Below are 14,804 nucleotides of genomic sequence, written 5' to 3' on the forward strand. Positions count from 1 at the left end.
ATATAATTATAATAAAGTTACAATAAATTAAGTTAATATATAATTATATATACAGTACCTAATTTATATAAAATTAATATATGATTATATGTACAGTACCTAATTTATATATAATACTGTACAGACGATAGCAAACTCAATTTAGCCGCTCCGTAGCATGGCGCAGGGTCGAAGGAAAGTAGTTCGGCTGCTCATCCACTATTGGTCCAGATTCTATCAATCTTGTCGCGAAACGACGTTATAGGAGGTACTTTATACGAATGTTGCTACAATTTTTTCGCTACGTTATAGGAATTGTCGTTATAGGAATGCACGTTATAGGGGGTCAACTGTATATTCATAATGTACACCAAACTTTTTTGAGTAGATAGATAGTAAAAACATTTGAATTCCTTTGGTGATGGTTATTTGAAACTGGATGAGATGTTATCTGTCATATGATTAATTTTTATAAACATATAGCCTATATTAATTGAAGTTACAATTTAATTTTGTCTTTCATCCTTTTACTACAGCATTTATAATGTTTTACAAATCACACAGATCTACAAACTACTTTCTATAGTCATTCCTACTCTAATACATCACCATAAACTTTGGTTATCTGTCTGTAAATTTCAATAGGGGGGACTTTTTTCGCATTGAAAAAGTGTAATACACTATGAACCTCACACTTAGCGGAATCTTTAATTTTGTCACATATTTCAAAGTCACACTATAAACAGTAAATGACCATTTCGGCTTGCTGTTATCATCAGACTGGCGCAAAGGAATGGGAAGGTCCATGACGTGGCAGTGGGAGTATGCAGGAGAACTGTGTAGCTCATCAGATCAAAACATTCTTTTCTTTTAGAATGACCCTCATAGAAGTATTATTTAAAATACAGCTTTATTCCTTATTGAACGAAGTATTTAAGAAACATATTGCTGTTACTTTTCTGGCTGTTATCTGTACATAACAAGGGAAAGTATTGGAATTCTGTTAAATTTGACTCTCCAAGTTTTTTGCAAATCTCCATGTTTTGAGATCTCCTGAATTCAAAAAAGGCCAAAAATTCCATGTTTGTGTGTTGGCATCAGTTTCATTTAATATCTCAGGATGGAGTAATGATGAAATGAAATTTGGTATTGTAGTTTGTGTGTAAGGGGAATTGGTGCCATTAGATATTGATAGTTAAAGATAAAGGGGATAAGGAGATGGTGGGATCATGTGTCATATCTCAAGAGTGATCAGAATCAGATTTATTGAAGATTTTTACTCATTATTAACATTTACTATTTTTTTATAAAATTTGTCTTTACCCTCAAAATTAAGCTGTTTGCTCTTTTATAATAATTAATAATATAAAAGTTACTTTTTAAATAAAATCTCTTAAAAGCCAGGAAAGTTATGCAACTCATTGCTGGATTTTTTGTTGCTTTTTTTTGGAGCAATGCTAACACTAATCCAGAAATACTGTGCTGCTTAGATACATTATACTTATTAAATATTTTAATTGTTATACCTAGTCTTCCAAAAAGAATGCTACCATTTTAAGTAGCTATAATTACCTGAGAAGTATGTAATGTACAGTACATAAATTAATAGAATAAATGTCCAAGTTTCATCTATCAAAGCATATATGTCTTTTCATCTGCAGTCTCTATGAAATGTCATGAATAAAAATGGTGACAGTTGAACAATTACCACAGGCATAGTGAGGCTATGGACACGTATGCAAACTTGTCAGTACAACTTACAAATACAACTTATCAATAATTATGATTGTACTTTAAAACTTACTTCAATTGAAAGAACCAAAAAACAAGTATCATATTTAAAACCTCAAATTCAAACTGAGTTTTTAATTTTACTAGATACCTATTTAGAAAATATTTTTATAAGGGATGTTAAAACTGCAAACTATTACAGTATAACAGTAGACAGTATACCAGGTGTGACACATAACAAATTTGTCAGATAATATGTTATGTGAAAATTACCAACAAAAATCATTATTAGTGAAGAAAAATTTTTAGATTTTATTTCTTTGACAGAAAAGACAGGATAAAACTTGCTAATGAAATTTTAAACAAATTAAACAAAAATGGACTTGATATTAAAGATTTAAGGGAGCAAAGTTACATGGTACGATCCAAAAGTTCGGGGACTGTAGTAATGTATGACAACAAAAGCATGTATTTGAAGTTACAGCGTATGAAATGGATTCTATCAAACCACCCCTACGTGTTCAGGTTGATTTCGCACATGTCACGTGATTAAATCGCGAGCGCTGTTGTTTTCTTTCGGAGATAGGTACCTTTTTTTTGCGACTTAATAAAAATGGAGTTTCAAGAACAGCGCTGCAACATTAAATTTTGTTAGCGTTTAGGTAAAACACCTATGGATACTTTAAAATTGCTAAGAAAGGTGTACGGTGATTCTACCATGGCGAAATCAAAGGTGTAAGCCTACAAATAGCATCGGTGTTTTAAAGAGGGCCGAGAATCCATTGCAGACGATGAATACTCTGGCTGACCTTTGACTTCATGGAACAAGGAAAATGTTGAGTTGGTCTCTCAATTATCTAGACATTTTAAGTCGTTTGAGGGAATCCATTCGTCATAAACAGCCACAGATCTGGCGAAGTGGAAACTGGTACCTTCTGCATGACAACGCACCTGCACATCGGTCTCAAATGGTCACACAGTTTCTCACCAAAACTCATATTAATGTGCTTCCACACCCTGCCTATTCACCGGACTTAGCCTTGTGTGATTTTTATTTGTTTCCATCAATGAAAAAGCATTTGCAAGGACGCCGTTTTGTGTCATCAGATGAGGTGAGAGCAGCATCGCAGGAAGCCTTATGGGAGATTTCAAAAAATGGCTTCCAGCAGTGCTTCCAGAAGTTATACGAGCACTAGCAAAAGTGTATCATTGCCCAAGATGATTACTTTGAAGGTGGTTGTGCATCGGCAATATAAACTTTTTAAAGTAAGGAATTTTAAGCCAAGTCCCCGAACTTTTGGATCATACTACATATGTAGCCAATGTCAAGCAAGTACAATGGTATGCAGCTTTCATAAGGAAAGTTAATAATCTATCTACATTTGTACCATGCAGCAAAGGGTACAAATGTAGATAGAATTTTTGAATTATTCCAAAAAAACCTACGATTGGGCGGATGCAGCGTGGTCATGGCTGGGTGTTCCGGTGACATTGATAGATGGTTATGAGAAGATTCCCTATTTCTATGATGGAGATGATGGATGCTAAGATGATAAATGTGAATGAAGGAGAGATGGTTGGAGGGTGAATATGATCATGTTTGGCTGAAAGGAGTTGTTTGAGGCCAAGTTCCATTTTATTTAAGGATCTGTCAGCTCATAATATATCAGCATCCATTTGCATTTTGGAAGTTGTGGTTGGAATGATTTTTTGAGTTAAGCAAATTCGGATTAGTTGTAGTTACGTTTCGTTAATGGTGTTTACGATGGGAGGAATGATGAAGTGTCAGACATTCTTGATTTGAATAGCTGTTTTTCATTGGAAGTGAGATGTTAAGATAATTCCAGGAAGGTATCCCACGTAAGTCTCGGGAAGGACCAATATACCTGTGTTATTATATCTTGGTGATAATGACTGGAGTTTCTTTCTTTCTATTAGAAAGACATTTAATAGTTAGACTCATTGGAGTAGGTATTGACTAGGTCCATGTTCCTTGGTTATCAATTCGTTGGAAAATACGTAAGTAGGATATTATTAATTGTCAGGGACACAATTGATAAATTTTTCATTTCCGAGGTATAAGGAATATTCGCAGCTCTGTCTTGGTGATTGCCATATAGGAACATTTGGTGAGCATATGGCAATAGATGTTGTTTGACATCTAGTTAAATCATATTAAGATAGTAATATGTAGGATTGACGATTCCTAGATAAGGCAATAATTGGATATGAATTGTTATAATAGATGAATGATTTTATAGTTGGATAATATACTGGTAGTTGTATGATCTCATAGATGTCAAAGTATATCGTAAGAGTGATGAGAGGTATTTTAGCAAAAATGCAAAGTAGTTTTGGTAGCGCTATGGCAGTGATAGATGCCCATTGATAATATTTGTACATAGTTTCTATTTGTGGTGTTTCAAAGAAGGAATATCCCTCAGGTAAATGGAGTTGTATTTCCTTGAGTGTATTTAATAATACTTCCTTTGGAAGGAAATATGTTCTAAGTCTACCTTGTTCTAAGGTCTCACTAGCATTATGAATTTCAAGTATTAAGGTTCGAAATTCTCTAATAGAGAATTCTGTAGATTGTACTGCTGATTCAAAAGCTAAGTGATATTATTGTTGCATTAGTGTTTCTTCTATAAGAGTTTCTTTTTTCCTCAAGGAATAAATTTGTTGTCGATTTGTTTTTGTGATTCGTACGGTATCATTAAGCTGAGTAGCTTGTGATTGAAGGAGATAGATAAATTCTTCATTTGTTTGAAATTCTTAACGACAAAATATCTCAATTTCTCAATGTCTTCAGAGGTGGCCATCCCAAATAAATATTTTAAGATTTTGCCTCCGGCATTAATTAAGCCTCACTTTCCTCGAGTGGCATTATTGAGGGTTACTAAGATTTTTAGTTCATTGTATTCTGATTCATATTCATCCAGGGTTGTTTTTAAGAAGGTAAGTTCATTGGCTGATAGTCCATCAAGATGTGCAGAAGGGTTATCTTGATCTTGCTTTCATATTTGTCATTCACTAGGGTAATTAAAAGTTGAATATGTCATTTCAAAAGATGTAATTGTTTGTCATATGGATCGAAAGATATATCTGAAATGAGAACCCAGTAATTTGTAATCATAAAAGAAGTTTCCCTGGTGCACAAAGACAATGCCCTTGAGTAGATTATATGCTTTTTCCTTCAGTCCTATACAGATTCAGATTGATTTTATTAATAAAATACTGAGTTACAGTACATACCTGGTGCCATAGACATATAACCAGGTGCAGACAAGAACATGTTGGCATTATTACAGATCATTAACATTAGAGGCTACAGTAACATTACATGTGTAGTACATACAAAAGATGGGGATAAAATAACAAGTTGTGTGATACAGAAAACATGCATTAAAGTATTATATGGCAGAGAATCACAAAATACAGAATGTAAATAACAAAATACATTATAGAATAATAATGCAGACAAAGCATAATACAATATTTCAGTAGAAAACATAATACAATAGAAATTAACTAAATTTACAATGACTTATTTGAGAAAATTAAAATACATAAACAATAATATAAAATTCAGTAAAAAAGAAAAAACAGTGTGTTACAAAGTAATAGTAACTGTAGCAATAAAAATAAGACAATACAACACAGTTAATGAGAAAGGTTATTTGTATGCAGGAACGGTGGTGCGATGAAAGTATGCACTGATGAGCCTTGTGAGGGCCTCATAATATGCAAATAATGCATAAGGGATCTATTCATCCCAATCTCGTTGATCTTTGACAACATAGTGCAATATAATGTCAATGAGAGTTTTGTTGAATCTTTCAACTATTCTATTACAGGCAGGATGATATGCAGTTGTAAGGAGTCTCTTAATATGAAGTAATTCACCTACTAATTTAAACATTTTGGAGATTAGATTTGAAGCTCGATCCATAAGGAGTTGGATAGGAGTTGAATGTCTTAACACGATGTTGGTAACGAAGGTTTTGGCGATAGTTTTACTATGAATGTTGGGTAGAGGTATAGCTTTGGCATATTGGCTAAAACGGTCGACAAAGACTAATACAGTGGTACCTCAGGATACGAAATTAATCCGTTCCAAAACTGAGATCGTATCATGAAAATGTCGTAAGGTGGATCATCTTTTCCCATACGATTACATGTAAAACCAAATAATTCGTTCCAACGCGAAAAACATACTCAAATTAAAGCCAAGTAATACATTAAAAAATATAACTGTAGTAACAAAAACAAATGAAAAATGCGAACTAATGTAACGTCGTATGGTGAGTTTTTGTTTGTATCGTGGAGCAAAAATATGTTCGAATTTCATGTCGTATCCTGAAAATTTCGTATGCTGGGGCGTTCGTAACCTGAGGTACCACTGTATATATTTATTTCCATTGGTTGTGATAGGTAAGGGACCTATAATATAATGTCCATAGCTGTTTGTTCGAAGAGATGTGTCAAGGAAGGAAATAATTACAGTTCCACTTCCTTTCGTTTATCTTTTCTTTTTTGTAGGGCTCATCGTTGACAATCTTGACAATAGTTTTTTTATATCTTTATTCATGGTTTCTCATTCTTGTGATTTCTATCAAATGCATTAATGCATTTCTGTTGCATTGGGAAAAGTGTATTAATGTTGGTGGAGACAATTTTGATTGAATATGTAAGTTTTAAATTAAATTAATAAGCATTCAAAGTCAGAAGTAAAAACAGTCATTTCATTTGCAATAACCTAATATTAGTAGCAGTAATGTTATCTGATTTAATTTGGTAATTGTTTGGCTTTAGTATAATCATTGAACTTTAAGATGTTTATACAGTAGAGCATTGTTTATCCGAAAGTCAGTTATCCGAAAGAATTCCAGTTGGCAAATTTAAATTTTCGCTAGTGCTGTGGCGCTGCAATCTTTGGCTATGTCTTGGGCTACTCCAATATTTTTTATGTTTGTGTATGTGTTTTTGCTGGCAGCACTGGCACTTTTGTGTGGTGTTTTTCTGAGGAGTGTGTGTCGTGCTGAATCGAATGTATTTGATACTAGATCAACTTCTAAAGTATAATTTTTTTTGTTTTTATATTTTTCAATATATTTATTTTGCTTGTAAAAAATAAAGAAATGATTTTTAACGGTACAATAGCCACGATTATTAGTTTAAAAAGTTTATGTTAGGCTTAACATCGACGAAAATTCAACGTGAAGGGGCACGCAACGAAGAAAAATTTCAACATGGGATATGTTAATATATTTTTTCATACATAATCAGTTATCCGAAAAATAAGTTATCTGAACAACCTCAGTCTCCAATTGATTCAGATAAATGAAGCTCTACTGTATATGTATATTGAATAATTACATTTTTGGAATTGTATTATTAATTTAATAAATGACAGATTATTGTATTTTTAGAAGGAGCATTTTTCGCTTCCTGATCTCTTCGATGAATTAACAACTGAAGGTAAAAATTTAGTCAGTTCGATTCAGGAAATGGGATTTCCTAGAGGTCAAGTAGCACGTGCCGTCAAACATATGGGAATGGACAGTAAAAAGGTTCTTTAAGAGTTTCACTTTTTACAATTTTTGTAATAAATTATTAATAAAAAAAACAAATTATTTACCTTTCTAGGTGATAGAACACCTTTGTCAAATTCAGCAGCTCGTGGAAATGGGTCACAACGACAGTGATGCCGAGATAGCTCTTCATTTTAACGAGTATAGTATAGAAGAGGTGCGTATTTTATTTTCATTACCCCAAAAAAAATAATTACAATGATTTTGCTGATCTTTTCCCAAAAATATTTTAGGCAAAGAAATTTCTAGATCTGATGAATCAACTGATAGGATTGGGATTTAAAAAGAATGCAGTAATAAAGGCTCTGGTACAGCACGGTAGCGATCAAGATAAGGTCCTAGATGCACTACTGTCATGATCCGTAAACAGATGATAATATAATATGATTTTGTACATAATGTTAATAATGAATGTCCTTTGGCAAAATTTAAAAATTTATCGACATTCCAAAATTTTTTTATGAGAGTGATCTTCGATATTGTTCGGTTCGTTTGTTTCCTTTATCGAAACGACGTCCACATCAGTTGTTTTTGGTCTGAAATATTAACATGCAAGTTTTTGCCTTAGTAGTGTAAATAGTCAAGAAGCACTCAATTTAAATGTGAATTTTTACAGATATGAAAACAAACAAATGATGTGCTCAAAGAAGACAGTCAAAAGGGAAAAAAAATGCTTCTTGTTCCGCCCATGTTCTTGCGAACACATCGTGTGATCAGTTTAAATCTTTAAAATTTTTCTCCTAAAGTTATAAAAATTTATTAAGCCATTTGCATGTTACATCACCACTGTCAGGTGGAAAATGAAGTCTCTGTAGTTTATTTTAATTCCTTTCTGTTCAGAATTTAAATTTATGCTATTTATTTTAAAGGAAATTTTTATTAAATTATTGAAACATACACTTTATGTCTTGTTTCTGACATCGTTTCCACAATATGTATCATTATTTAGCATACATATGCCAGAAATATCAATTTTTCTGATTCAGTTCTTATGGGAGAAAAGTATGAAAAATAAATGTTTAATATATAATATATAGCCACAGAAACTATAATTGAGATGTAGATATATATTGTATATGCTATATACATAGCTAACAAGTATTTGTAAATATCTCGGAAGATCTTTTGGTAATATATATATACATATTAATTGTTTTCACATTTTAACATAAGTCTCAATTTTTCTGAATTAAATCTACAAAAAATAATGCTCAGAATTTCTTGGGAGAAGCTCCTTTTTACGAACATACTAGATTCGTAGTTGGTGGATCTTGTATTATGGATAGTACGGGTAAAGATTTTCTAGTATTTGACGGTGTAATTTTAAATCAATTTCAAGCAATCCATGAATTGTCAAAATCTTTTCGTTGTCTCTTCAAGAATGTGAAGAGTTAAGAACAGTATAAAACAAAACCCACTCGCAAAAGTTGTCGTTATTGATTTTAGTATAAAATTTGCATGTTTCTATAGCAAAACTTTGAGAAAACCAAAGAATTTACATTAAATGTGGTGATGTAATGCTTAAAATGGCAGTGTAGAAATTGATAGACAGAAAAATACTATTATTTATTTCATAAATTTCAACAGATTGATTGCTTGATTTTTCATGATTCAGTTTCATGTGATATCAATTCAGCCTTTTCATTTGAAGAACATTTTTGTAAAAAATTCAAAAAGTTTGATTTCTAAGCAAATGTTAGAAATATTTAATCTGTTATTTTGCTAGGAATCAAATATTTTGGATTTTTCATTTTGTAGAAATTCAAAATTTTTGATTTAATAAAAAAAAAATCTTTTGGAAAATTATAATTTTTTCTAGCTTCTTGTATATAATAACCACAAATCCTGTTAATTCTCAAACCTGTAATTGCAAAATACATAACACTAACCATGCTAATAACTTTCTATGTTACTTCATAATTTTTTTTAATTATAATTTTAAAAATTTTGCTTCAGACATACTTTATATTAAAAAAAATCATATCTAGATTTTTATCTATATATAGCATACTGTGTTACTAATTATTTAACTGTATAGTTTTGTCTGTTGTGTATGGTGTGTTTTAAAAGGTAAAGTCAAATGGAGAGGAAATGATAGAAGAATTTGGGTTGAGTAAATAATTATAGAAAGTTTTTTATTTGATACAATTTAGTAAAGACATTGCGTTAAAGGCTATGCCATCATTTTAATTAACAAGTGAACAATAAGCAGCTACTTGCTTTGTGTTAATGAGGCAGAAAATACTCTATCACAATGACTTGTCTGACATTGATGATTAAGTAATGAAGTGCATGTTCAAAATGCACTCTCTTCTTGTGTCAGCACATTCCATCATTCTGTGAACCGAACATCAAACACTGTTCAACAGCTGGTGCTGTCATATTTTTTGTTGCACCAGATACAAGTTGTTCCTTGTTTTCCATCTCAAAACAGTACACCATTTTTATAAACCCCAAAGAAAGTTTGGTGGTCAAATATATTTTTGTAAATTTATAGAAACATTATTATATATTTATGCTGTGTATAATGTCCTGTATCACCTCATAGCCTAGTGACCATACCTTTTCAGAATATCCATAAAATTTTGATGATACAGATTTAGGATTTGAACTGTAATCTGTAATGACAGGACATTATCTATATGTAAGACGATTGATATGAAAACTTCTAGCAGAATGGTACTGATATAAACTTAACAGAACTGAATCTGCAAGCTTGCAATTTGACCATAAACTAATAGTTGCTTTAGGGTTCTAGAAACCCTAAAAGTCTAAATTAAACATCAATAACAATCTCATCTGATCTTGATCCTTAAGTGAAAATCATCAGACCTTCATTCTCAAATGTATTGCATGAAATCACGTACAGAAACTTTATACAGATATTCCTTTTCTCAGCCATGCTAAACTTTTAATCTTTAACTGTCACTTGAAAAGCTAAGGCTTTTTTATACCCATCTCAAGTTTAGTCAAGTCCACAATGAGATGGCCCCGATATATCCATCCTCAAATTTCTGAGCTGGCATATAGTAGACAATAACATTGTGGGATGGGTAAATCCAGAGTGCCTAGTCTTGACTAAACCTGTTAACTCAAATGTTCAATGTGTTGTGGTATGAACTCGTTTAATGGAAGTCTTGCTTAATGGGTTTGCTCTACATGGTATCTTGAAGATGATGTGGATTTATTATGCATTCAATATTGTTGATTTCATTACAGATGCCTTCAGATCACATATACTTCATTAAAATACAGTGGTACCTCAGGTTACGACCGCCCCAGCATACGAAATTTTCAGGATACGACATGAAATTCGAACATATTTTTGCTCCACGATACGAACAAAAACTCACCATACGACGTTACATTAGTTCGCATTTTTCATTTGTTTTTCTTACTACAGTTATTTTTTTAAATGTATTACTTGGCTTTAATTTGAATATGTTTTTCGCGTTGGAACGAATTATTTGGTTTTACATGTAATCGTATGGGAAAAGATGATTCACCTTACGACATTTTCATGATACGATCTCAGTTTCGGAACGGATTAATTTCGTATCCTGAGGTACCATTGTATCAGTATATAACATCTCGCATAAAACTCAAAACCTTAAGATTAATAAGAACAAACAGTATATCGTCCTTGAAAATATTGTCTATATATTCTTAATATCACTAACGTTTGATTAATTTTAATTGCTTGCAGACAACAAATGTAGACGATAAAATTTATCCACTAAGCTTTCGTCCCAATCTCGCTAACACGTTGCTTAGGTCAGAAGGATGGCTGGAGCAGTCAAGGCGGCAACTTACCGCTCTGGGGGACCCAGGATCGAATAATCCCCAGAAATTTTTCGGAGAGTGGCCGTCCGGATATGTCGGGCCCCGTCCCTCACCACTCGGCCGCCCCACTATGGGCTTGCAAAGAGAGGCCTCTTAGTGCTCACAGGGCGGACAGTTTAAAAAAATTGCTTTGGAATAATAATGGCGACTTAAGGTTACGTGATAAACTGCCAATAGAAGAGCATTCCTTATATGGCCCCTCGCTATTATAGCGCGTGTAGCGTTTTCTTCCTTCCACGTAAATTGATTCGTATAGCTTGTTACGCGTATTGTTTTCATTTAAAATAAAAACAAATTATCCATTTAATAATTCAAGTACGTATTGGGCGAGATACTACACAAACGACATTGAGAAACGATCCAAAAATGTACATTAAAATATTTTTAATTTCTCAAATCATATCCGACACGCTTATGAAGTTGAATTAACGGCCATTTTATTTTTTAGTAATATTTTACTCATCTAGACGCATTTTGAGTGAAATAATGCGTCATTGTACGATCTAATTTTAATGCAGTTGCATCTCTTTCGGTATTTTGATAGTGTCTGCTGAATGTTGTTAAGTAATTATAGATAAGAATTAACAGGAGTCATTCAACAATTTATTCATCTCGTTCTCTTTTAAAATCAGAGCAAAGAATAGCATGTAATTTTAAAATTGTTAAATAAAGATTTGTACATTTGTGTAAAACATTTTCGTAGCGTAGTGTAAGACACTGAGTCACTGTGCCTTACGGTACATTCACAGAATGTAATGATAAGCAGAGCATAAAACTGAAATATATTATTGTACTACATAATATGTAAATAATATGTCTAAATAAATTACAAATAAGAACACGGAAAGAAATATCAAACAACCATCTTTGTTCTTTTATTTCAAAAGAAAAGAGCATGCCTTAATGAACAGGAGGAACAAAGGAAACGTTTAATGGAAATTAAACCGAAACCACTTGTCTGAACAATAGCGATTACAACAAACTACGTCGTCATCCACTGGCAATGATTCTACTAATTTTCCTGTATTCTTCCTTCTGTCTTAGAATGAGCCAGTTATATTTATTTTAAATTATCATTAAACATGTATCATCCACGATTGTGTAAGTAATTTCATTAACTTTGAAGATTTAGAATCAATTTTGGTGACTGGCAATTAGGAAACTGCACCAAATAATCTAATATATTGAAGAATATTCAACATGATATTTTCAACAGCTGTAGTGAATTATTTAAAAATAAATAGTAAACAGGTAAAAAGAGGTAAATGTTTCTCAAGTTTTGCTGATGAAACAACAGATATTGGTACTATAAAGTAATTTTCTTTATTTACATGTAAATGAGATCAACCATTCTCTACAATTTTTTCACTATCATCAAAAATGAGGCATTGATTTAGCTGAATCTTTATAAACATTTTTAGTCAGTGTTAATGTTTGATACTTTAAGAGGTAAAGGTTATGATTACGCAATGGCTATATGGAGTACATTGAGAGTTTCGATCAATAATTAAGAAGGTATGTTCGTTACACGTCATTCATTATTTAGAAATTTATCTTGAACATTACAAGCTTTGGATAACTGCATTTCACTGATAAAAGAGACATATAATATCACTAATAAACCAAAAACAATTGCAGTGTTACAAGAAAAATTTCAGAAATGTGTCCAACTTAACAGGTTAATCCTAAAGCTCTACCATTACCATAATCAGGTCATAGTAATGGTTGAGCTTTTCATACCACCATTATTGTGATTGAAAATCATCAAAAGTTGGATAAGGACTTGAATAAGGCATGTGTGTTGATAAAATGCTTTAAAAAACCATATTTCACGATTTAACAAAACATTTGTTATCCTGTAGAAATTTACTAAGCGGCAATTTAAACTGAAAATTTGCATGTCTCTCTAAACAGGTGAAATTAGAATTTCAGAACTTAAACATAAACATTGCAGATTACAGTGGTACCTCAGGATACGAAATTAATCCGTTCCGAAACTGAGATCGTATCATGAAAATGTCGTAAGGTGAATCATCTTTTCCCATACGATTACATGTAAAACCAAATAAGTCGTTCCAACGCGAAAAACATACTCAAATTAAAGCCAAGTAATACATTTAAAAAAATAACTGTAGTAAGAAAAACAAATGAAAAATGCGAATTAATGTAACGTCGTATGGTGAGTTTTTGTTCGTATCGTGGAGCAAAAATATGTTCGAATTTCATGTCGTATCCTGAAAATTTCGTATGCTGGGGCGTTCGTAACCTGAGGTACCACTGTATAGGCCTAACATAAACAGTAAAACGAAAACCGTATAGAGTTGTCATTTTAGCCTACAATCGTCACGTTTATCACGATACTCGAATGGTACGAAATGGCACAAATTCAATGGTCAAGTAGACAGGAATTGAAAATATAACTTAACATTAGAATAACTGAAAAATTTAACTATAAGAAACTGTCATTCACAGCCGAATAACAAACGGTAATCTGCCATCCAATCAAATTCGCAAAAAGACGAAATATTTAAACTCGGCACCCTGGAAACCACTTAAATCATATTTTGTGCTGGCTGGTAACCTCGTATTATGTAACTTTACTATTCGAATGCCATCATACCGCTGGTCTGATTGGAAAAGGATTGAAGTTATGAAGTTAATTCGAGCCAAGTAGTCGTTCACCATCCTTCCGAGACAGAGGATGGTGAACGATTACTAATTAATACCGGTCTACCATTAATGTTTGAAATGTGATTCTTGTTAGACAGCTTGTGATGGCTCCGCATGTGATTGAAGTTGCTAACTTTAACGTCCGGAAGATGTCACATGAAACTTGTTTTTAAAAAAAATCTTGCAAAATGCTAGAAAAATTCATTTTATGTGATGATAAACTGTTTAAATTTTGGCAACAGCTTGTATAAACTACGTGGGAAGTTTGTTCTCGTAAATATTGCATTTATAGAAAAATTATTGGACCGCGATTTGAAAAAGTTGTAGGTCTATAAATTCCGACTGTCTGTACTGGATAGATTAAGGAGTTGGGTAGATTAAAGTCGAAATCAGATGTGGATTCCGTAGAGACACATTCCACGTGGCAGGAGGTCCAGATTAACTATATTCGAACTTTCGGTCTAAACCGGAAGTCACGTTACTTCAAAATTCCCGAAAGGAGTTAGATCAACGGTTCCCAACCTTTTTCGGGTGGCGACCCCCTTTTTATAAAAGCCAAGTGACCCGCGACCCAGATACAATTGAAAAAGGTATTTTAATAACGTAATTAAAAAACAATGAAATTAGTTTTTTAGTATAATTTTATTTTAAATTATGTTTAATAATTAATTTAATGAGATGGTTGAAATTGCATGTATTATTAACCAGTCTCAAAATTCGCGGGTGAGATTTTGTTAACGCCAACCTCATGTCATTCTCAACATTTAATTTATTCCTCTCAAAACTCTCAACACATGTTTCAACCAACTGTGACAGAATAGCGTACCCAGATTACACTTATTTTAATTTTTTAAAAATATATGAAATTATTCAAACTTTAAGACACCATTAAAAATAAATATTGCATTATAGTGAAAATTTTGTTTTAGTTTACTGCATAAGTTGGCGACCCCACAGAAAACCCGTCGCGACCCCCTTCTGGGTCGC

General features: G+C 32.4%; 1 protein-coding gene across 2 annotated transcripts in view; it reads left to right on the forward strand.

Annotated features, from left to right (window-relative positions):
* The window catches only part of LOC111640603, a 19,141-nt gene extending 11,042 nt beyond the window's left edge, over positions 1-8,099 (forward strand). For both annotated transcript variants that reach the window (XM_023386629.1, XM_023386630.1), the window contains exons 4-6: positions 7,143-7,283; positions 7,360-7,461; positions 7,538-8,099. In XM_023386629.1, coding sequence (XP_023242397.1) covers positions 7,143-7,283; positions 7,360-7,461; positions 7,538-7,663 — 369 coding nt within the window. In that variant the 3' untranslated portion in view covers positions 7,664-8,099. The remainder of the gene's footprint in view (positions 1-7,142; positions 7,284-7,359; positions 7,462-7,537) is intronic.
* The last annotated feature ends 6,705 nt before the right edge of the window (positions 8,100-14,804 follow it).

Source organism: Centruroides sculpturatus, unplaced genomic scaffold, assembly GCF_000671375.1.
Source record: "Centruroides sculpturatus isolate CEXI.00-Female unplaced genomic scaffold, Cexi_2.0 scaffold1370, whole genome shotgun sequence".
Lineage (NCBI taxonomy): Eukaryota > Metazoa > Arthropoda > Arachnida > Scorpiones > Buthidae > Centruroides > Centruroides sculpturatus.